Genomic DNA, 25127 nt, shown 5'->3' with positions numbered 1-25127 from the left:
TCCTCATCACATTCCACAGGGGTTGTATTGAGAGCATCCTGAGCAGCTGCATCACTGCCTGGTTTGGAAATTGCACCACCTCGGATCGCAAGACCCTGCAGCGGATAGTGAGGTCAGCTGAGAAGATCATTGGGGTCTCTCTTCATGCCATGACAGACATTTACAGTACACGCTGCATCTGCAAAGGAAACAGCATTATGAAGGACCCCACGCATCCCTCACATAATCTCTTCTCCCTCCTGCCATCTGGGAAAAAGGCACCGAAGCATTCGGTCTCTCACGGCCAGACTATGTAACAGTTTCTTCCCCAAGCTATCAGACTCCTCAATACGCAGAGCCTGGACTGACACCAACCTACTGCCCTCCACCGTGCTGATTCTCTTTGTTATTTATTGTACTGCTTGCATTGTTTTGGACACTTCATGCAGTCCTGTGTAGGTCTGTAGTCTAGTGTACTTTTTTCTGTGTTGTGTTATTATGTAGTTCAGTTCTGAAAAACATTGTCTCATTTTTACTGTGTACTGTACCAGCAGTTATGGTTGAAATGACAATAAAAGTGACTTGACTTGACTTGGAGGGTGTGTAAAGACCAACTCCACAGAGTACAGGACAGGTATGCTCCATGTACAGAGGATAAGGATACCCAAGTCAGGGAACATGGGACGTTGTGAGAGACCCATGTGGTAAGTACAGTTCCAACACCATATACAAGTTTGCTGATGACACCAGTGTTGTGAGATCTATCAAAGGGATTGATGAATCTGCATACAGGGAGGAAACTTGGTGTTATAACTACAAGCTCTCACTGAATGTGAACAAGGTCAAGGAACTGATTGTAGACTGTTGGAGAGGGAAACCAGAGGTCCATGAACCAGTAATCATCGGAGGATCAGAGGTGGAGAGCGTCAGTAGTTTAAATTCCCTGGGTGTCACTATCTCAGAGGACTTGTCCAAAACCCATCATATAAATATTATTGGGAAAGCACGGCAGTGCCTCTACTTCCTCGGGAGTCTGTGGATGATTGGCAAGTCACCTTAGCAAATGTCTATAGATGTGTGGTGGAAAGTGTGCTGACTGCCTGGTATGGGGGGGGGGGGGGGAAGTGAATCCAACACACTCTTCACATACAGTAAGAGCAAGAGGGTAGTGACACTGACGGATTAAGGATGTGACCCATGTTTTGGAGCCGGAGGCTGTGGGCAAGGTCCTAAATGAGTAACTTCCATCAGTATTTGCAAGGAGGACAGTGAGATCAGTGTAAACTGAGATGATTTACTGGGGCATCTCGATATACACTGCTGGTGGGAGTGTTGGGTCTTTTACATAGAATCATAGAAAACCTACAGCACAATACAGGCCTGTCAGCCCACAAAGTTGTGCCGAACATGTCCCTACCTTAGATATCAATTGCCTTATCTATAGCCCTCTATTTTACTAAGCTCCATGTACCTATCTAAAAGTCTATTGTATCCGCCTCTACCACGGTTGCCGAAAGCACTCACCCCTGAGTAAAAAACTTACCCCTGACATCTCCTCTGTACCTGCTACCCAGCACCTTAAACCTTTGTCTTCTTGTGGCAACCATTTCAGCCCTAGGAAAAAGCCTCTGACTATCCACATGATCAATTCCTCTCATAATCTTATATACCTCTATCAGGTCACCTCTTATCCTCTATCGCTCTAAGGAGAAAAGGCCCTGTTCACTCAACCTATTCTCATAAGACATGCTCCCCAATCCAGGCAACGTCCTTGTAAATCTCCTCTGCACCTTTTCTATGGCTTCCACATCCTTCCTGTAGTGAGGCGACCAGAACTGAGCACAGTACTCCAACTGGAGTCTGACCAGGGACCTCCCGGCTCCTAAGTTCAATTCCATGATTGATGAAGGCCAATACACCGTGCGCCTTCTTAACCACAGAGTCAACCTGCACGGCTCCTTGAATGTCCTATGGGCTGGGACCCCAAGATCCCTCCGATCCTCCACACTGCCAAGCATCTTACCAGAAAAACGTGAATGTTGATTCGTCTCCATGGGCTGATGTGGTATACCAAGTTGGTGAGAGAGGCAAGAGAGGAGATTGCTGGGGCTTTGACCAATATCTTCATGTCCTCTCCGGCCACTGGAGTATCGAGAGGCTGCTGCTGTTCTGTTATTTAGGAAGGGATATCAGAACGAACCTGGAAACTATGGACCAATGACCCATGTGCTCTGGTAGTCCGCAGGGCTCTCTCTGGGACCTACACTGTTGGTGATAATAGAAATGACTTGGAGGAGAATATAACTGGGTGGTTTGTAGACAGCTGACTGGTGTTGTGAACAGTGTACAAGTCTGGTAAAGGGTAGAGCGGGATGTAGATCAGTTACAGATACGGGCAATGGATCTACAAATGGTATTTGGAGTTTAATTTGGTCAAGTGTGAGGTGCTGCTCTTTGGGAGATCAAAGTGTCCATTCACCATTAATGGTGAGACCCTTACATTTGAGAAGATGAATCCCGAGTCCAAGTCAGTTGCTCTCTCCACTTTCCACGCAGACTGACAGGGCGGTAAAGTAAAACAAGCTCAGTAAAATGTGTCAGTGATTGAAAATTAACCAGGCGAGTAGAGTTAGAATTAGTTTTTAAATCACCCACATATGTCATGAAATCTGTTAACTTAGCAGCAGGAGTATAATTCAATACACAATATAGACAATTTTAAAAATGAATTACAGTAGGTATATATATTAGTTAAAAATAGCGCAAAAACAGGAATAATAAAAGTGAGATTGTATTCATGAGTTCAATGGCCATTCAGAAATCAGATGGCAGAGGGAAGACGCTAATTCTGTGCTTTCAAGCTTCTGTACCTCCTTACTGTAGTAGTAATGAGAAGGGTGCACGTCCTGGGTCAGGGGTTGGGTGCTTAATAATGGACACTGCCTTTCTGAAATACTGCCCCGCCCATCCCATCTCCTAAATCTGATGCTGGCCTGGCTCTGTCCCGGTACCTGAATTCTGTCCCCCCAATGACGCCCATCCGCTGAAAATGCAGTAAGATACAAATGAATATGTTACAGGTAAATTTTGTTTGTATATTATAGCGCCAAGTCATTTCGCGCGTTGAATGCAAAGTTAATTTAAATTTAATGAATTACGATGACGATGTTGAATAACCAGGCTCTACCAATCAGCGCAAGGCGGCCACTTAGGCAGTCGCATCCAATGTTGAGAAGGTGCGGCTAAAATCAGACAGACAGACAGACAGGCATACTTTATTGATCCCGAGGGAAATTGGGTTTCGTTATAGCCGCACCAACCAAGAATAGTGAAGAAATATAGCAATATAAAACTGTAAATAATTAAATAATAACAAATTAATCATGCCAAGTGGAAATAAGTCCAGGACCAGCCTATTGGCTCAGGGAGTCTGACACTCCGAGGGAGGAGTTGTAAAGTTTGATGGCCACATGTAGGAATGACTTCCTATGACGCTCAGTGTTACATCTCGGTGGAATGAGTCTCTGGCTGAATGTACTCCTGTGCCTAACCAGTACATTATGGAGTGGATGGGAGTCGTTGTCCAAGATGGCATGTAACTTGGCAAGCGTGATTATGTTTGAAATGGCTGTCTGCACCGTCCTACAGTTAAATACCCTCAGGTAGAGGTCCCGGGATCGTGGCAGTGGGATTGTTCTTTCATACAACACCAGGCGGCGATTGCCGAGGTGGGGTGCCAGACGGAGCCGCACCGGTGACATGCCCGGACCGCAGCGGAAATAGAGGGAAAGAGCGGCCGGGAAGGTGGTGGGGGTGGGAGCAGGGAGAAGGGTCACAGAGAACGGTAACTGCAAAGTTTGTTGATTAACCACGTTGGTGGGTAGATGGTGAGTACCGATCAGCGCTCAGATCCGTGGTGGGAATGGGATCACAGGAATTGAAACAAACGTTACATGGTCATGTCGGAAAAAAGCCTGTCGTAGGAAGCCGGTCTGCGAAGGCGGGAAGCCACAGGACGCAGTCAGGGGCAGGGAGAGGGGGCGGGCTCAACAAGGCTCCACCAATCAGCGCTGGGAGGTGGGGTCACTTGGAAGCTTCATATTTGGAAGGCGCGGCAAAAAGCGGAAAACCCGCCTGATGTCCAGCGAGAGAGTGTTTAAAATGTCTGTCTGCGCCATCCTACAGTCAAATACCCTCAGGTAGAGGTCTCGGGATCGTGACGGTGGGATTGTTCTTTCATACAGTACCAGGCGGCGATTGCAGAAGTGGGGTTCTGGGCCGAGTGAGGTTGGTGACGGGAGCCGCACCGGTGACATGCCCGGCCCGCAGCGGGAGAGGGAGAGGGAGAGATCGGCCGGGAAAGAGGGCGGGGATCGCGGAGAGCGGTATCTACAATGTTTGATTACCCACGTTGGTGGGTAGATGGTGGGTTGTCAGTCTGTACCGATCAGCACTCAAATCCACGGTGGAGGTGGGATCATATCAAATGATGGCGGGGGGGCCAGAGGCAGAAAGCCGTTCCTGCACAGCGAGATTGTGTTTGTGTTTGAAATGCTCGTGTGCCCCTGTTGGGGAGTGGGAGGGCAGAGAGATTGTGTTTGAAAAGGCTTTATGCCCCTGTTGGGGGATGAGGAGCAGGGAGAGGGCGGGCACTCTAGAATGTTCTACCAATCAGCGCTAGGGGGTGGGTCACAGCAAGTTTCATTCAATGTTGACAAACAATGAATGATTGGAAGTTCCTGCACAGCGAGATCGTGTTTGAAATGCCTGTGAGAGCGCGCGGATGCTGCCGACATGGATTTTAGCAAGGTCTGGCCATTAGCATGCACTGTCCCTTTAAATATGATCTCACAAACGACCAATAACGCACACTGGCGGGACTGGATTCCACCGACCATCGCATTCAGCTGAGGTCCCAGTATGGATCCCTGCACCACACCGCTGATCAAATACTTCCAGTCAGAACACGTCCCCTCAACCACTACCTTCTGTCTGATGTAGGCAAGCCAATTCTAAATCCAAACAGCCGATTCGCTCTCCATCCCGCGCACCTTAAACTGGATGAGCTTCCCATCAGGGACTTTGTCAGAGGCCTTGCTAAATCCATGTCCGCAATATCCACTGTTCAGACTTCATCAGTCACCCTCCACCTCGTAAAAAAACACAATAGAGTCAAAAAAACACACAACTGAGCCCGCACAAAGGCAGGTTGACTGACGTCAATTCGGCCCAAGGCACATTTAAGATCAGGCTGCTGACTGGACCGTTTCATGACTAAACTCCGGCTGTTGTTGACAACTCCTGTCTGAGGTGGGGTCAGGTAACGTAGAGTTCACTCCTCACCTCGACCTATCTTTTTCCTCAGGTCCATCGCAATCTGTATCTTGCTGTTCACGGTCGGATCTGCTGCTGGTAAGTACACATAGCGTAGAGAGAGAATCATTCTGTGTCTGATCCCCGTGACGGGACAGTGTGCAGGGAACTGCATTTCATCTGACCCATGGAGTGGGCGATGGGACATTGCAGAGGGAGTTTCACCCTGTATCTGGTTCCAGTATGTTATTATGGGATGGTAGGGAGAGGTGGAGATTCTTTGTTTGTCTGACTCTGGGGCTGGGATGGGGTAGTGTATAGGGAACCACTCAATGATGGGGGGGATGACATCCCTCTGAACCCACTGACCATGATACTCCTCTCCCGGCAGGTGATCACGGCCCCTGTAAGTTCATTCCAAACACTGGCTTCCTCAACTGTCCCTGCACAATGTCCAGGTCCCCGAATGCTGAGCAGATCCTGTGGCTTCACAATCTCGGACAGTTCCAGGATAACTGCACCAGAGGCACAGGCAACGAACTCCGCTGTCAGATCGCCAGGGAAGCCAGGGTGGAAGCTGGTGTTGTCACCCTGAAGCTACAGGGTATCCCTGGCACCGTCTTCTGTGAGATCTCCAACAACACGTCGGGTAAGTGCCGATGGGAGAGGGAGTACCGTGAGGGTCTGATACTCCAGACTGCCGCCATTCTGATGTATATTCTCTCCGTGCCACTAGAGGGAGACTCTGGTTTCTAGACTCAGAACAGCTCAGCACAGGACCAGGCTCTTCGGCCAAATAAACTTTGTCAAATCGATTAAACCAGTAATTAACCCATAATTAAATACCTCTCTTCTGCCTGTACAATGACCCCCATCGCTCCAGACGCTGCCCGCTGGCCCAGATCCCTCCAATCTCTGCCCAATCGCATCAGCTTCTAAGAGGTTCCTGAATGCCTTCATCATATTAGAAATCAGAACTGATTCATTATGTCACGTGTACCGAGATAGTGGAAAAACTTGTCCTGCCCACTGTTCAAACAGATCAGATCATTACACAATAGAACAGGGTAAGATAATGACAGGAAGCAGAAAGAAGTGTCACAGCAACAGAGAAAGTGGAGTGCAGGTAAACGATAAGGTGCATGATGATAATCTATCTGTCATCACGAGGGGCATGGATGGGGTGAATACACATAGCCTTTCTCCCGAGGTTATGCAGCGTTTTAAGCAGCTTTCTCACTCAGAAAAAGGCCCGTACCTGGAATGAGCAGCCAAACTAAGGGTCTGGTGCAGGTACAATTATAACGTTTAAAAGTCACTCGGAGAGGTACAGGGATGGGAAATGTTTCAGAGCGAATGCAAGCCAATAGGACTGGCTCCCCAAAGTGCATGTTTGTCCGGTGTGTGGATTGTGTCACTGGGTCCTGGGACAGACCAGCTCTGTGGGACAGGCTCATCTCTTGCTCCTTTTGCACCGAGCTCACCGCTCCTCCCCACGGGACCCATCCGACCTCAGAAGCGTGGATCGAAGGTCAGCCGCCCGACTCTGAGATGTACCCACTGTGTTTTTCAGGCGGGGAGGGTCCCAGCCAGAGGACACAAGTAGACCAGCTGTCTATCCCACCACAGATGACATCTGGGAACCCACTGTCCACCGAGACAGACGGAAGACAGGTGCGGGACACCACTACGAGTGCGCGTATGGAGATAGTAATTCCAGGTGAGGCTTCCCACTTTGTACCTGAAGGTTGAAGTGAGCTGTTCTAGGATGTAGAAGCCGAATGAGGCCAATGTAATTTATAAGAGTTTTGCATCCATCTTCACTGTGTAAGACACCAGCAGTATGCCAAAAATCTGAGTGTCAGGGCAGAAGTGAGTGTTCTTGCTATTACCAATGAGAATGTGACGGGGAAGCCGGAAGGTCTGCAGGTAGATACGTCACCTGGACCATGGACAATACACCAGGGTTCTGAAGACATTGAGGCATTGGAAATGATCATTCAGATAGCCCGACTTCATTGGTTGGGAAGATTGAAGATGAGGTTTCTGGATACTTGCAGGCACATGATAAAATAGGCCAAAGTCAGCATGGTTTTCTTCAGAGGAAATATTGCCTGACAAATCTTGATGGAACTCTTTGAGGAAATAACAGGCAGGTTGGACAAAGGAGAGTTAGTGGGTGCTATTTACTTGGATTTTCAGAAGGCATTTGATAAACCGCTCCACACAAGAGGCTGTTAAACATGGTAAGAGCCCATGGTATTAGAGGAAAGATACTGCTATGGGTAGAAGATTGGCTGACTGGCAGGAGGCAAAGAGTTGGGGTGGGGATAAAGGGAGACCTTTTCTGGTTGGCTGCCACTGAGTAGTGATGTTGCACAAGTTTTGGTCTTGGGACCACTTCTTTTCTTGTTTATATATCATTCTTCGAGTCAATTGATTGCTTTGTGGATGATGTAAAGAGCAGTGGAGGGATAGGTGGTGTTGAGATAAGTGTGTGGAAGGACTTATACAGATTAGGAGAATGTGCAAAGAGGTTGCAGATGGAACACGGTGTAGGGAAGTGTACGGTCATGCACTTTGGTGGAAAGTGTGGACTGATTGTTGCCAGACAGGGTGTTTGAGTATCTCAGAAACTGCTGATCTCCTGCCATTTTCACACACAACAGTCTCCAGAGTTTACACAGAATAGGTGAAAACAACACAAAACCCAAAAAATCCAGTCAGCAAAGTTCTGTGGGTGAAAATGAGAGAGGTCAGAGAGAACAGCCAGACTGGTTCAAGCCAACAGGAGGGTGACAGTAAGTCAAAGAACCAGACATTACGACAGTGGTGTGTAGAAGAACATCTCTGAACACATAAGATGTCAAACCTTGAAGTGAATGGGCTACAGCAGCAGAGACCATGTACAAACACTCAGTGGCTACTTTGTCCATCTAAAGACTTGGTCTCAATCTGCAGATTCAACACTTTCCACAAGTCCTCATCTTATTTCCAAAGTGAAGTCCCTTTATCCTGTCACAATTGAGAAAACCTGCAGATGCTGGAAATCCAAGCAATGCACACAAAACGTTGGAGGAACTCGGCAGGCCAGGCAGCATCTATGGAAAAGAGTAAACCATTCCCGATGAAGGATCTCGGCATGAAACATTAACTCTTTACTCTTTTCCATAAATGTTGCCTGGCTTGCTGAGTTCCTCCAGTATTTTGTATATGTTCCTTTATCCTGTTACTGTTTCCTCAGATCCTGATAGAAAGGTCCCCCGTTCCCTCATCATTCAGAACTCCAGTGAATACAGGCCCAGAAACATCAAACACTTCCCAGTAGTTATTGTGAACTTCTGGACTGACCCCCCAAATGGCACCTTTCATTCAAAGTAACTAGAAACACACTGACCAACACAATATTCCAAATGAGCCCTCACCAGTGTCTTGTACAACTGCAATGTAATGTTCTAGTTTCTGTACTCTGTGCCTTGACTGATGAAGGCCAGTGTGCCAAACACCTTCTTCACCATCCCATCTACCGGTGACACCATGTTTACAGAACCCTGTACTTGTGATTTAGAGACGAGATGGAGAGATACAAAAGGCAGTGAAGATGGGGAGTATGTGGGACTATGGGTTAGATGGAGGTATGGCCAGGATGGGTGTGGATGGTGATGTGGATGTGGGAGTAGGGAGGAGGATGGGTATCAGACTTTCCCATATCGATCGAGTATGTTTCTGGTGAAACCAGTCTAATTGTAACATTTCCATTCTACAGTGGTGCTGCTGGGAGTCTTTATACTTGGTGTCCTGATTCTCATTCTGTGGTAAGTGACCTTGTTGCTTCCTGGGGAATCCTAGTGTTCAGTTCTCTCAACTGCGGCATCCTCGCTCACCGTCCGTCTGGTGTCCCATCTCGCTCACTGCCTCTGACCCATCTCTGTCACCCGGTGAACTGACGCTCGGTGACCTTCCCCTCTGTTGTACCTCCAGGAGACAATGTCAGAAAAAGTGTCAGAGAATGTCGGTCCAGATGGAGACGCACAGTGAGATCCCACAATCAGCAGTGTCGATACCTCAAGCAGCACATCCATCAAGTCTGCACTCAGCCTCCAACACTCCAGAGGAATCTGCTCCAGCCTGTCCAATCACTCCACATGACTAAACCCCCACCACCCGATCCCAACAACATCATAGTGTATCTCCTCAGCTCTCCCTCCAATGTGACCCCAGCCTTCCTGTAGTGGAGTCAGCTGATCTGTACACAGTGATCCCAGTGCAGTCTGACCAGTATCTTGTCAAGTGCATGTGCATCCCTGGGTCATCTGTGTAAACCTTGGCATTGGACAGAGTATACCATGCAGTAGTATTCCACACAGTTCAAAATCTCATGCGACCAATCCTACCTCTCGGAATGATGAATTTGGTGTGCTGGGATGTGAACACCAAATACCCTGCCTGCTGTGAGAGGGGTCAGTGTTGTACGTATTTATTGTACTTGTCTTGTAGTTGTGACAATATGTTATTGTTATATTAAAGTGTTCACCCCAGAGTGAGGGAGTGGGGGATGGAGATTGGAAATGAAATCAGGAAATGATGGAAACTCTCAGCAGGTCAGACAGCATCTGTGGGGGGGTGGGGGGGTGGGGGGGGTGGTAGACACAGAATTAAAATTTCCATTTGAAAACACTCTGTCTACACTCCCCCTGCCTCAGGGAAGCTGCCAGCATAATGAAAGACACCTTTCATCCTTGTAATTCTCTTCTACGATGAAGTTGAATTCTTGACAAACTTCCTCACCTTCCACAACGCCACCAACTTGTCTTAGCCACAACCCTGCCAATCATACCTGCACCCTTTACAAATCAGTTGGTAACAAAATCACACATTTGGTACCCTGTGGTAAACAACAGGTCAGACATCAATCAGAAAAGTATCCTCCCATCACTACCATCGAACTCTGATCACCAGCCGATGTTGGATCCAATTATCTGGCTCACTTTGGACTCCAAATGCCTTCCAGACCAGTCCTCCATATCAAAGATCTTAATAAAGTGTATGTAGATAACATCTACCTCACTGCCCTTATCAATACTTTTATTTACCACCTTGAAAAAACCCAGGCAAATTAGATGTACAGGAATTAACTCTACAAAGATGAGCTGAAGTGCCTGTATTCGGAAAATTCTGTGACTTTCCCAGTGTTATAAGTGTTTATCAGTGTTGTAAGTATGAATTTTAGTATTTATGGTTATAAATTATTCTTGTATTTATGACAATACATTATTAAATTAAAGTATTCAATCTGGGACTGTGAAAGCGATTAGGAATAATATCTTTCATAATTTTTTGATCACGTGTGCCCAAATGGGCAACAATCTTCCAAAGCGAACTCTCTCATCTGCGATTGTAATTTTGAGCAGAGTTTATGATTAATTTGTAACAATAAATATGTCGATTTTCCTTAATGAACGTGTTTATTATTGACATGTATTCACTGTTTTACTATTAATACAAGTATAACAGGCAGATTGCCATCGACATTCTGTCCCGTCTCGAAATCAGAAGGATGTCGTCCCAATGCCGTTTGTGCACTGCTGCCGGTTTAGAATAAATCAGAGTGTGACACAGCACCGTGCACTTTCAGTTCCAACAATTCTTGAAGTACAACAGGAGGAATGCATGAAGTGTCAGGCAGTGAACAAGGGGAGCATCTACAAAACAGGGAAGGAGATTGACCAAACAGTTGTATCACACATGCACACACACACTCTACTTTCTTACATTTGGACCATAACAGATAGGGACAGGATTAGGCCATTCGGCCCATTGAGTCCACTCTACCATTCCATCACGGCAGAACACATCACCTTGCCCTCCTTTGAATTAAACTCCATCTGCCTCTCCCTGCACAACTTTCCATCCGGTCTGTATCCAAGCCAACTTTCCTCCCATCCACAATACTATCAACTTGTCTTTGCCACAAACCTACCAATTATTTCTTCAACATTCACAACTCAGTTGTTATAATATCACACGAGTTACCCTTTGATACATCACAGAGTAACAGACATCAATCAGAGAAGCAACCTCCCAACTCCACCTTCAGCTTCTCATCACCAGTTAATGTTGGAACCAATTCACCAGCTTGCCTTGGATCTCAGGAGCCCCTGGACCAGCTCTCCCTATCAAAGATCGAACCAAAGTGTAGGGCGATAACATCTACCTCACTGTTGTTGCCAATCATTATAGTCACCTCCTTAAAAAAATTCATGGGAGGGTGTTGAATTCTCCTGTGCAAGGAGGATCTGAAGGGCCTGTATAGTTCTGTGACATTCCAGGCCAACCAATTCCCATTTGGAATTGATGGTTGTTTGTCTACCAGGCGTCCAATGTATGGCGGAAACTCTGGACCCCTGGGTCAGTTATGTAAAACCTGGCATCCCGGCATTCAACTGCAGATACCAAGGCTAGGCTTTTCACGCAATCCACAATCTCATGGGAGTAATTCCTGCCTTTCCACACATCTCTCAAAGGATTGGATGTGGGAATGGCAAAGTCTGCTTTCTGGGATGTGAACACCAACTATCCCTCCCTGCTGTGAGAGGGATCAGTGTTGTAAATATTTATTGTAGTTATCTTGTATTTATGGCAATATATTATTGTTATATTGAAGTGTTCGGCCAAGAGTGAGGGAGTGGGGGATGGAGATTGGAAATGTAATCCGGAAATAATGGAAACATTCAGCAGGTCAGGCAACAATTGTGGGAGCTGTTGTACGTCCAATGAGCACATTGTGGCCCTGATTGTTTACCTGCACCTGATTTTCTCTGTAACTCTAACAGTATTGTGTATTCTGTTTCCCATTTGCACTGCACTGAGGTGCTGATGTAGGCATGATCTTTCAGGACAGGACAGCACACAAATTAAAGCTCCTCACTGTTCCTCAGTACAAGTGAGAATAATAAAGCAATTATCAAAATGGAGAAGCAGGTAAATTGTAAATTCTGCTTGTGGAACTGCAGGGGGGAGTGGGGGTGAAGGATGTCTCTGATGGGCTAAAACCGGGGTAACCACGGGGAGAAGGTGCAGACCAGCTCACTGAGTGATTGGGAGCAGTTAGGGAGTGAGAACATTTCTGTCGTGTTTTTCCCTGAGAACAGGTATCTGACCTATTTATAGAGATTTGAAGACGTTGCCAGGAAAGTTGATGAATGTAAAGCAATGGATGTTGTCCACATGGACATTAGTAAAACCATTGACAAGCCATTTGCCTCCACATGGTCGATCAAGAAAGTTCAATAGCTTGGCATTCAAGGTAAGGTCCTAAATTCAATGAGATATTGGCTCTGTGGGAGAAGCCAGACATGGTTGTCTCTCTGACTGAAGGCATATGACTGGTGGTGTGCCACAGGGATAGGTTCCTGGCTTGCTGTTGCTTGTCCTCTACGCCAATGTTTTGGATCATAATGTGGTTAACTGGAATAGCAACTTTGCAGATAATGCCAAAATTAGAGGTGCAGTGGACTGCACAATCATCTGGAGCAGCTGGAAAAACGGCCTGAAACATGGCAGATGGAAATTGATGAAGACAAGTACAAGGTGTTGCGCCTCGGGAGGTCAAACCTGGGTAGGACCTGCACGGTGAAAGGTACGACACTGAGGGTGTGGCAGAGGCTTCCGGCAATACTGACCCATAAATCCAACGTATTAAGTACAGGAGTTAGGATGTTATGTTGAAGCTGGGTAAGAGATTGATGATGCTGAATTTGGAGTATTGTGTGCAGTTCTACCTACAGGAAAGATGCCAATAAATACAGTTAAAATTTACAAACATCTACCAGTACTTGAGGACCTGCGAAAGATTGAAACGGTTAGGATTTTAGTCCCTCGCGCATAAGAGAATGAGGGGATATTTGATAGAAAAATATAAAATGATGAGGGCTATAGTTGGGGTAAGTGCAAGCAGGCTCTTCCACTGAGGTTTGGTGAGACTAGAATTAGAGGCCATGAGGTAAGGGTGAAAGGTGAAATGTTTAAGAGGAACATGAGACGGTGGTGAGAATGTGGAACGAGCTGCCAGAGGGATTGGTGGATGCAGGTTCAATTTCAACGTTCCAGAAGTATGGATATGTACATGGATAGGAGGGGTATGGGGTGGGGAGGAGTGGGCAGGTGCAGATCAATGCAATCGGGCAAGTTTGGCATGGACTAGATAGGCCAAAGGACCTGTTTCTGTGCTGAAGTACCTATTACTCTGATTCTATAAAAGACACGTGTACCACTTGGGGTCGCAAGATAGTGTAGTGATTGGCATAACGCTTTGTAGTAACAGCGATCCAGGTTCAATTCCTACCACTGCCAATAAGGAGTTTGCATGCTCTCCCCATGACCATGTGGGTTTCATCCGAGTGATCCAGTTTCTTCCCACAGACAGTTGGTAGGTTAATTGGTGATTGTAAACAGTCCCGTTATTAGGCTAGGATTAAATCGGGGTATTACTGGGAGGGGTGATTCAAAGCGCCAGAATGGCCCGTTCCGTATCTCAATAAATAAACAAACTCATCAACATTAAAAGTTACACGTAGAGTTGTCAACTGTAAACATCGTTAAAGCTACAAGGAGATTTCACATTGACTTTGTCAACCATAAAAGTTGTTCAAGAAACATGTATAATCATACGCTCAGATCCTTAACAATCATGTCTGCAATTCCAATCAACAAACACAAAAAGCAAACTGTACCTCCCTCTGCAACTGGACCCTTGACTCCCTCATCGGGGCACCACAGTCAGTGTGGATCAGAAAGAACATCTCTACCTCGTTGACACCCAACACTGTCACACCTCAGGGGTGTGTGCTTAGTCCACTGCTCTGCTCTCTCTACACCCATGACTGTGTAGCTAGGCACAGCTCAAATGCCAGCCATAAATTTGATGATTTCACAACTATTATTGGCAGAGTATCAGATGGTGACAAGGAGGCATTCAGGAGTGAGATAGATCGGCTAGATAAGTGGTGTCACAACAACAACCTTCATTGCTACCATCAAGGAGGACGTTCAGAGCCTAAGGGCACACACCTAAATTTCAGGAACAGCTCCCCCTTCCCCATCAGATTTCTGAATGGACAATCAACCCATGTACACTTCCTCATCATTGCTTTGCTCTCTGTTTGCGCTATTTTTATATAAATATTCTTATTGCAATTTATAGTATTTTTATTTTTATGTATTGTAATGGACAGCTGCCACAAAATAAGGTCAGATAGGGGCAGATCAACAGAAACTAAGGGGCAGGTTCTCATTCTGAAGTGAACTACTGGAGGAGTTGGGTTCAGAAGGGGTTAAGTGACACCAGCAGTGAGTGAGTCTCTCCCCTATTCACTGGATCCCATCTACTCTCCCAACCTTTACCCCTATCCCCATGTACAAGACACAAATCAACATGTTACAGGTCAATTTTGCTTGTGCATTGTGGCGCCAAAATTTTCTTCGTGCCCTGAAGTTTGTTGATCACCCTGATGTTTCGATGACCTGAATCGTTAGTGACAACAAGCTGTACTCAGGGCGGAGTCTGCTAGGAAGCCTCAAATGTGGGTGAGTCTAGCAGTAGAGCTGGTGCTTCCCCACAGGCAGTGATGGAGATTGGAGGATCTGCCCCATTCCCCAGGTGCACGGCATCATCCCACAGCTGAATACCCTCAGGTAAAGTTCTGGGATCATGACAGTGGGGTTGTACTGTCGGACCCTACCGGACCGTTATTGCCGAAACAGTTGTGATGAGTTGGGTTGGCGAAGGGGGTCAGATATCAGTACTGGTGACACATCCCGCGAAGGGAGCCAAGCCCAAACAAAACCCACACGGTCATGGGGAGGATGTACAGACCTCGGTGGGAATTGAACCCATGAGCCTATACTGTAAAGCGTTGTGCCACCACTACACTACAGTACCACCCCTGTGTCTTACGCTCTTGTCTCACAGCCTCCCCAGTGGCTACATCTGTGGGAAGTGCACCCAGTAGTTACTTGGGACAGTAGTTTGGAAGGGACTGGGGAATTTACTCAAAATAATGAAGGTACAATCATTCTGTTGTCGTGGGTAATTTCAATAGCTCCAATATAGACTGAGAGCTCCTTAGTGGAAGAGATTAAAGAGGACAGCGTTTGTTAGTTGCATCCAGAAGGATTGATACTGGACCTGGGGTTGTGTAATAAGGCTGGCCAGGTGACAGACTTCCCATTGGAGAATTGTCAGGGAACAGTAACCATGAGTTTTAAGATAGCTATAGATAAAGGCAAGTACAGATCGTGCTATAGTATTAAATTACAACACAGCCAATTACAAGACATTGAGGAAGGAACTAGGGAGAGTCAACTGGGAACAGTAGTCTTTAGGTGAACACATCTGAGGACAGGTATGTGTGGAGGGTGTGTAAAGACCAACTCCACAGAGTACAGGACAGGTATGCTCCATGTACAGAGGATAAGGATACCCAAGTCAGGGAACCTGGCTCGTTGTGAGAGACCCATGTGGTAAGTACAGTTCCAACACCATATACAAGTTTGCTGATGACACCAGTGTTGTGGGATCTATCAAAGGGATTGATGAATCTGCATACAGGGAGGAAGCTTGGCTGAGTGGTGTTATAACTACAAGCTCTCACTGAATGTGAACAAGGTCAAGGAACTGATTGTAGACTGTTGGAGAGGGAAACCAGAGGTCCATGAACCAGTAATCATCGGAGGATCAGAGTTGGAGAGGGTCAGTAATTTTACATTCCCTGGGTGTCACTATCTCAGAGGACTTGTCCAGGACCCATCATATAAATTTTATTGGGAAAGCACGGAAGTGCCTCTAGTTCCTCGGGAATCTGTGGATGATTGACAAGTCACCTTAGCAAGCTTCTATAGATGTGTGGTGGAAAGTGTGTTAACTGCCTGTTATGGGGGGAAAGTGAACCCAACACACTCTTCACATACAGTAAGAGCAAGAGGGTAGTGACACTGACGGATTAAGGATGCAAACCATGTTTGGAGCTGGAGGCTGTGGGCAAGGTCCTACATGAGAAATTTCCATCAGTATTCGAGAAGCTGCTGTTGTTCGGAACAATCCTGGAAACTATGGACCAATGAGTCTCACATCAGTGGTAGGCAAACTGCTGGAGGGGGTGCTCAGGCCTCAGCACCCTGACTTTGTGCGACAAATCGTGTCTTGCTCTCTTGGTTCAGCTTTTTGATGAGGTGACAAGGGTGATTGAAGGTGGAACTGTGGATATTGTCTGCGTGACTGTTAGTCATGCATTTGACAAGATCCCCCACGAGATTCTTGTCCAGAAGATTAAGATGAATGGGATCCACAGTGAATTGGCCATTTGCTTTCATAGAAGTCAGAGTGGTGGCAGGAGACCCATGTGTACTGGTATTCCGTAGGGATCTGTCTGGGTCACACACTGTTGGTGATAATAGAAATATCTTGGAGGAGAATATAACTGGGTGGTTTGTAGACAGCTCACTGGTGTTGTGAACAGTGTACAAGTCTGGTAAAGGGTAGAGTGGGATGTAGATCAGTTACAGATACGGGCAATGGATCTACAAATGGTATTTGGAGTTTAATTTGGTCAAGTGTGAGGTGCTGCTCTTTGGGAGATCAAAGTGTCCATTCACCATTAATGGTGAGACCCTTACATTTGGGAAGATGAATCCCGAGTCCAAGTCAGTTGCTCTCTCCACTTTCCACACAGACTGACAGGGCGGTAAAGTAAAACAAGCTCAGTAACATGTGTCAGTGATTGACAGTTAACCAGGCGAGTAAAGGCAGAATCAGTTTTTAAATCACCCACATATGTCGTGAAATCTGTTAACTTAGCAGCAGCAGTACAATACAGAATAGAGAAAAATTAAAAAATGAATTACAGTAAGTATATATGATATTAAATAGTTAAATTAAAAATAGCTCCAAAGCAGAAATAATAAATGTGAGATAGTATTCATGAGTTCAATGTCCATTCAGAAATCAGAAGGCAGAGGGGAAGACGCTAAGTCTGTGCTTTCAGGCTTCTGTACCTCTAACTGTAGTAGCAATGAGAAGAGGGCACGTCCTGGGTCAGGGGGTGGGTCCTTAATAATGGACACTGCCTTTTTTTAACTACTGCCCCGCCCATCCCACTTCCTAAATCTGATGCTGGCCTGGCTCTGTCCCGGTATCTGCCTTCTGTCCATTCGCTGAAAATGCAGTCAGTTACAGGTAAATTTTGTTTGTATATTCTGGCGCCAATTATTTCGCGCGCTGAATGCAAATTACGGTATTCTCACCAATCAGCGCTCGGCGGAGCTTCATTTAAGAAGCCGCATATATAAAAGTCCCGGGAGTCGGAGTCGGAGTCGAAGGAGAAGGAGAAGGAGAAGGAGACGGAGACGGAGACGGAGACGGAGTGTTTGAAATGGCTGTCTGCAGCATCCTACAGTCAAGTGCCCTCAGGTAGAGGTCCCGGGATCGTGACGGTGGGATTGTTCTTTCATACAACACCAGGCGGCGATTGCAGAAGTGGGGTTCTGGACGGTGACGGGAGCCGCAAATGTACGTTCCTTAGCGGGAGGGAGAGGGGGAGAGCGGCCGGAACGGGGGCAGGGAGAGAGAGGGGGCCGAGGAGAGCATTCTCTGCAAAGTTTGTTGATTACCCACGTTGGTGGGTTGTCAGGCTGCACCGATCAGCGCTCGGTTCCAAGTTGGGAAGTGGGATCACAGGAGTCGTATCAAACAGTTGATGTTCAAACTCGTGTTTGGAAGTTGCATTCAATGTTGAGAAGGCGCAGCTAAAATCAGAAAGCCGGTGATGCAAGCGTACAGAGAGAATGGGCACGGGCACGGGCAGGGAGATTCTGTTTGAAGTGCCTGTTTGCCCCTGTTGGGAGTGGGTGGAGGACAGGGAGAGAGCGGCGGCTGTAGAAAGTTCTACCAATCAGTGGGTCACAGGAACTTTCACTGAATTTTGACTAGAAGCGGAAAGGCGGTGTTCTGCACAGCGAGATCGTGTTTGAAATGCCTGTGAGAGCGCGCGGATGTTGCCGTCATGGATTTTAGCAAGGCCTGGCCATTAGCATGCACTGCCCCTTTAAATATAATCTCACTAACACCCAATACCGCAGACTTGCCTGCACTGGTTTCCACCGGCCATCGTCTCCAAGCATATTTGCATCCATCTGAGTTCCCAGTACGGATCCCTGCTCAACACCACTGGTCAAATACTTCCAGTCAGAACACATCCCCTCAACCACTACCTTCTGTCTGATGTAGGCAAGCCAGTTCTAAGTCCAAACAGCCGATTCACTCTCCATCCCACAGACCTTAAACTGGATGAGCTTCCATATTACCATATAACAATTACAGCACGGAAACAGGCCATCTCGGCCCTTCTAGTCCGGGCCGAATGCTTACTCTCACCGAGTCCCACTGGCCTGCACTCAGCCCATACCCCTCCATTCCTTTCCTGTCCATATACCTATCCAATTTTATTTTAAATGACAATACCGAACCTGCCTCTACCACTTCTACTGGAAGCTGATTCCACACAGCTACCACTCTCTGAGTAAAGAAATTCCCCCTCGTGTTACCCTTAAACATTTGCCCCCTAACTCTCAACTCATGTCCTCTTGTTTGAATCTCCCCTACTCTCAATGGAAAAAGCCTATCCACGTCAACTCTATCTATCCCCCTCATTATTTTAAATACTTCTATCAAGTCCCCCCTCAACCTTCTACACTCCAAAGAGTAAAGATCTAACTTGTTTAATCTTTCCCTGTAACTTAGGTACTAAAACCCAGGTAACATACTAGTAAATCTTCTCTGTACTCTCTCTATTTTGTTGACATCTTTCCTATAATTTGGTGACCAGAACTGTACACAATACTCCAAATTCGGCCTTTCCAATGCCTTGTACAATTTTAACATTACATTCCAACTCTTATACTCAATGCTCTGATTTATAAAGGTCAGCATACCAAAAGCTTTCTTCACCACCCTATCCACATGAGATTCCACCTTCAGGGAACTATGAACCATTATTCCTAGATCACTCTCTTCTACTGCATTCTTCAATACCCTACCATTTACCATGTATGTCCTATTTTGATTATTCCTACCAAAATGTAGCACCTCACACTTATCAGCATTAAACTCCATCTGCCATCATTCAGCCCACTCTTCTAAATCTCTCTGCAAGCTTTGAAAACCTACTTCATTATCCACAATGCCACCTACCTTAACATCATCTGCATACTTACTAATCCAATTTATCCAGATCATTAATGTATATGACAAACAACATTGGACCCAATACAGATCCCTGAGGCACACCACTAGTCAACGGCCTCCAACCTGACAAACAGATATCCACCACTACTCTCTGGCATATCCCATCCAGCCACTGTTGAATCCATTTTACTACTTCAATATTAATACCTAATGATTGAACCTTCCTAACTAACCTTCCATGCGGAACCTTGTCAAAGGCCTTGCTGAAGTCCATATAGACAACATCCACTGCTTTACCCTCGTCAACTTTCCTCGTAACCTCTTCAAAAAATTCAATAAGATTTGTCAAACATGACCTTCCATGCACAAATCCATGCTGACTATTCCTAATCAGACCCTGTCTATCTAGATATCTCTAACAATACTTTTCACTAATTTACCCACCACTGACGTCAAACTGACAGGCCTATAATTGCTAGATTTACTCTTAGAACCCTTTTTAAACAAAGGAACAACATTAGCAATATGCCAATCCTCCGGCACCATCCCCATTTCTAGTGACATTTGAAATATTTTTGTTAGAGCCCCTGCTATTTCTACACTAACTTCCCTCAAGGTCCTAGGGAATATCCTGTCAGGATCCAGAGATTAATCCACTTTTATATTCCTTAAAAGCGCCAGTACTTCCTCCTCTTTAATTGTCATAGTTTCCATAACTTCCCTACTTGTTTCCCTTACCTTACACAATTCAATATCCTTCTCCTTAGTGAATACTGAAGAAAAGAAATTGTTCAAAATCTCCCCTATCTCTTCTGGCTCCACACATAGCTGTCCACTCTGATTCTCTAAGGGAACAATTTTATCCCTGACTATCCTTTTGCTATTAATATAACTGTAGAAAACCTTTGGATTTATTTTCACCTTACTTGCCAAAGCAACCTCGTATCTTCTTTTAGCTTTTCTAATTTCTTAAGATTTTTCTTGCATTCTTTATGTTCCTGGAGCACCTCATTTACTCCATGCTGCCTATATTTATTGTAGTTATCTCTCTTTTTCCTAACCAAGTTTCCAATATCCCTTGAAAACCATGGCTCTCTCAAACTTTTAACCTTGCCTTTCAACCTAACAGGACACAAAGATTTTGTACCCTCAAAATGTAACCTTTAAATGACCTCCATTTCTCTATTACATCCTTCCCATAAAACAAATTGTCCCAATCCACTCCTTCTAAATCCTTTCGCATCTCCTCAAAGTTAGCCTTTCACCAATCAAAAATCTCAACCCTGGGTCCAGTCCTATCCTTCTCCATAATTATATTGAAACTAATGGCATTGTGATCACTGGACCCAGTGCTCCCCAACACATACCTCCGTCACCTCACCTATTTCATTCCCTAACAGAAGATCCAACACTGCCGCTTCTCTAGTCAGTTACTTTCCCATCAGGTACTTTGTCCGAGGCCTTGCTAACATCCATGTCGGCAATATTCACTGTCCAGGCTTCATCAATAACCCTCCACCTCGTCAAAAAACACAACAGAGTCAAAAACACACAACTGGCCCCACATAAGAACAGCCTGACTGACCCTGATTTGGCCATGGTTTTCCATTAAATCCAATCCCAAAGAAACATTTAAAATCAGGCTACTGGCTGGACAGTTCCAGCTGTTCATGACTAAACTCTGACTGCTGTTGACAATTCTAGTCTGAGGAGGGATCAGATTCTGCAGAGTTCACTCCTCACCTCAACCTATCTTTCTCCTCAGGTTCATCGCAATCTGTCTGTTGTTGTTCACGGTCGGATCTGCTGCTCGTAAGTACAACGTAGCATAGAGGGAGACTCTGTGTCCAGGGTTGAGTGAGAGTCATTCTGTATCTGATCGCTGTGATGGGACAGTCTGCAGGGAACTGCATTTCATCTGACCCATGGAGTGGGCGATGGGACATTGTAGAGGGAATTTCACCCTGTATCTGGTTCCAGTTTGGTATTATGAGGTGGTAGGGGGAGGGAGAGATTCATTGTTGGTCTGACCCTGGGGCTGTGATGGGGCAGTGTATAGGGAACCACTCTATGAAGGGGGGGGTTGACATCCCTCTGAACCCACTGACCCTGATACTCCTCTCCCGACAGGTGATCACGGCCCTTGTAAGTTCATTCGAAAACCCATCTCCCTCAGCTGTCCCTGCACAATGTCCTGGTCCCAGATCCTGCGGCTTCACAACCTCGGACAGTTCCAGGATAACTGCACCAGAGGCAGAGGCAACGAACTCCGCTGTCAGATCGCCAGGGAAGCCAGGGTGGAAGCTGGTGGTGTCACCCTGAACTACACCCGGGGTATCCCTGGCACCGTCTTCTACGAGATCTACAACAACACATCGGGTAAGTGCTGATGGGAGAGGGAGGGTCTGATACTCCAGACTGCCATCATACTGATGTACATTCTCTCTGTGCCACGAGGGAGACTCTAGACTTGGAACAGGCACTTTGGCCCAAAAGACTTGGGGAACTGGGGAGAGCAGCTCAGCACTGAGGTGTACCCATCATGTTCGACAGGTTCGGAGAGTCCCAGACAGGAGACAGTGGCAGACGGGACGCCCACCTCCCCACCGGTGACGAATTCTGAGACTGTGTCCAGCAGTACGAAGAGTTCCAAAAGAGCAGAAATGTGGGACATTAATGTGCTGATGGGAATTCGAGGTGAGGTTTGAATGATTCTCAGAAGTGTGTGGGTCTCTCCCCTCCTCCTGCTCTTTTCCCCGTTGCCGTGCTGGGCAGTTTGACAACAGAGGGCACAGGAGCAGAATAAGGCCATTCAGCCCATTGAGTCTGTGCTGCCATTTGAACAGCCGCTGATTTTTCTCAACCCTGTGCTCCATTTTAAATGTTTCCTCTCATCTTAAATCCCTGTCTCCTTGATTCCACAACTCAGGGTTGGGAAGAATGTATTCACCTTATTTACATCCCTCAAATTTAATGCCCCTCTCTCAGTCTCCAACACTACTGTGAATAAAACCCAAACGAGTTCAGACTCTCTCAATAGCTCAGTCCCTTGAGTCTGGGCAACATCGTCAAATCCCCTCGGCTCTCTCTACAGCCGAATGGCATCTGTCCAATAGCAGGGTGATCAATATTGTAAATCTCCTGATTGCTGAAGGCCAGCGGTCCTGTCTACCTGTGCCACTGCGTACAAAACATGTACTTGACATATAAGGGATGGGTATATTTCTTGACGCAAAATGCAGTGTGACAGGGTGGGAGAATTTGTATTCTGTGTTTGTTACATGTACATTGAAACATACAGTGAAATGCATCATTTGTGTTAACGACTAACAGCCGAAGGAGGTGCAGGGGGCAGCCTGCGATTGTCAGCACACATTCTGGTGTCTGCAGTAAATATACAAATCAGTACAGAAGGAGCAACAAACAACATCAGCAAGAACCCCCCCCCCCCACCCCATTCCATAGATCCCAATCCCCAGTGCACAATGGAATAGATAGAACCACACGGTGAGGTGTGGGTGTAAACAGACTATTCCACATCTATACTGTACGTTTCTGGTCGATTTGTTCTGATTACAGTATTTCTCTTCCCCAGTGACGGTGGGACTCTGTGTGCCTGTGGCTGTGCTTCTCTTTCTCTGGTAAGTGACCACATCCATTCCTGGAGAATCTCTATTCCAGAGCTCCCCATTGGTAGCTTCACTGTACCCCTTCCGTTCTTCAGTTCTCCTCCAGCTGTGAATCCCCTCCCCATCTCAGCTCCACTCCCTGCCTGTGTCACCCTGTGATCAGACTCTCCTTATGGCCTTCTGTTCTACATGCAGGTGCAGAATGTGTGGCTCCTGATAAGGTTGGACCAGACAGAACTTTATGGGGTGTCTATGCACAGTGAGATCCCACTATCAGCAGAATTCAGGACCCTTGGCACTTGTACATTCTCCGCTCTTCCACTGCCCGTCAGCGGAAGATACAAACAGTTGAAACTGGTCCAACCGGACTCGACGACAACATCTGTCCCGCCATCACCAAACGTCTCGGACCCAAGAAGATGAACGCGTGATCTGTGTCTTGGTATTTGTGACAATCGTAAACCAGTTACCAACACTCCGGAAATAGGCAGCAGATACGAGGTTCTCCTTAAATGGCAAGGGGAGTTGAGTGATAAATTTGCACTTAGTGGCCACTTCTACCTACACCTGATTAATGCAAATATCCAATCTATCTAACTGATTCCTAAGCTCCGGAACCTGGGTCTTAGCACTCAGATCTGCAGCTGGATCTTCAACTTCCTCACAGACAGGACCCAGGCTGTAAAAATAGGGGACAAGCTCTCCTCTACAATCACTCTGAGCACCGGTGCCCCACAAGGCTATTTACTCAGCCCCCTGCTGTACTCACTGTACACCCACGATTGTGTAGCCAAGTTTCCATCGAACTCAATATATAAGTTTGCTGATGACACCGCAATTGTAGGCCGTATCTTGGGTAATGATGAGTCTGAGTACAAAGAGGAAGTTAAGAACCTGGTGGCATGGTGCGAAGACAATAACCTATCCCTCAATGTCAGCAAGACAAAGGAACTGGTTGTTGACTTCAGAAAGAGTAGCGGACTGCACAACCCCATCTACATCGGTGGTGCTCAGGTGGAACAGGTCAAAAGCTTTAAGTTCCTCGGGGTGAATATCACAAATGACCTGACTTGGTCTAACCAAGCAGAGTCCACTGCCAAGAACGCCCACCAGTGCATTTACTTCCTGAGAAAGCTGAAGAAATTTGGCCTGTCCCCTGAAACCCTCACTAATTTTTATAGATGCACCGTAGAAAGCATTCTTCTAGGATGCATCACAACCTGGTATGGAAGTTGTCCTGTCCAAGACCAGAAGAAGCTGCAGAAGATCGTGAACATAGCCCAGCACATCACACAAACCAATCTTCCATCCTTGCACTCACTTTACACCGCACGCTGTTGGAGCAGTGCTGTCCGGATAATCAAGGACACGGCCCACCCAGCCAACACATTTTTTGTCCCTCTTCCCTCTGGGAGAAGGTTCAGGAGCTTGAAGATTCATACGGCCAGATTTGGGAACAGCTTCTTTCCAACTGTGATCAGACTGCTGAACGGATCCTGACCCGGATCTGGGCTGTACCTTCCAAATATCCGGACCTAACTTGCACTACCTTACTTTCCCTTTTCTATTTTTTAATTATGATTTATAATTTAAATTTTTGTTATATTTACTTCGATTTGTACTTCAGTGAGTGATGAATTTGCACTCAGTGGCCACGTTTACCTACACCTGATGAATGCAAATATCTAATCAGACAATCATTTGGCAGCAACTCAATGCATTAAAGCCTGCAAAATCGATGTTCACATGTTGATCAGAATAAAGTGGCTGCTGTGGCCTTGTTTGCATTTGGACAAAATAAACATTACAACACCAAGTGTATAATTTCATATTAATTTTAAAGAGAAAATGGTTCTTCAGAGCAACAGACAAAATGCTGCAGGAACTCGACAGGACAGGCAGGATCTATGGAAAAAAGTACAGTCGGCAGTTTGGGCTGAACCTTTGGTAGAACTGGAGGAAAAAAT

At 46.3% G+C, this 25127-nt stretch overlaps 2 protein-coding genes across 3 annotated transcripts in view; both read left to right on the top strand.

Annotated features, from left to right (window-relative positions):
• LOC140732627 (uncharacterized) overlaps nt 1-25127 on the top strand; it is a 169481-nt gene that overhangs the window by 12864 nt on the left and 131490 nt on the right. The gene's annotated exons all lie outside the window — the stretch shown is intronic.
• LOC140736293 (uncharacterized) lies at nt 17685-23591 on the top strand. The gene is made up of 6 exons (XM_073062271.1): nt 17685-17758; nt 21297-21343; nt 21662-21910; nt 22085-22228; nt 23127-23172; nt 23438-23591. The coding sequence occupies exons 1-6, from the start codon at nt 17721-17723 to the stop codon at nt 23589-23591; spliced, it is 678 nt and encodes a 225-aa protein (XP_072918372.1). The 5' UTR covers nt 17685-17720.

The sequence above is a fragment of the Hemitrygon akajei genome, chromosome 1 (genome assembly GCF_048418815.1).
Source record: "Hemitrygon akajei chromosome 1, sHemAka1.3, whole genome shotgun sequence".
Taxonomy (NCBI): Eukaryota; Metazoa; Chordata; class Chondrichthyes; order Myliobatiformes; family Dasyatidae; genus Hemitrygon; species Hemitrygon akajei.
Note: the sequence above shows the minus strand (reverse complement) of the source record. Positions and strands in the feature narration are given on the sequence as shown.

Bases quoted from the DNA above. Each gene is read 5' to 3' on its own strand.
- LOC140736293 (XM_073062271.1), top strand. From the start codon at position 17,721: ATGGCTGTCTGCAGCATCCTACAGTCAAGTGCCCTCAG. The intron at 21,344-21,661 runs GTAAGTACAACG...CTCTCCCGACAG, and splicing joins CACGGTCGGATCTGCTGCTC to GTGATCACGGCCCTTGTAAG. The intron at 23,173-23,437 runs GTAAGTGACCAC...TCCCACTATCAG, and splicing joins GCTGTGCTTCTCTTTCTCTG to CAGAATTCAGGACCCTTGGC.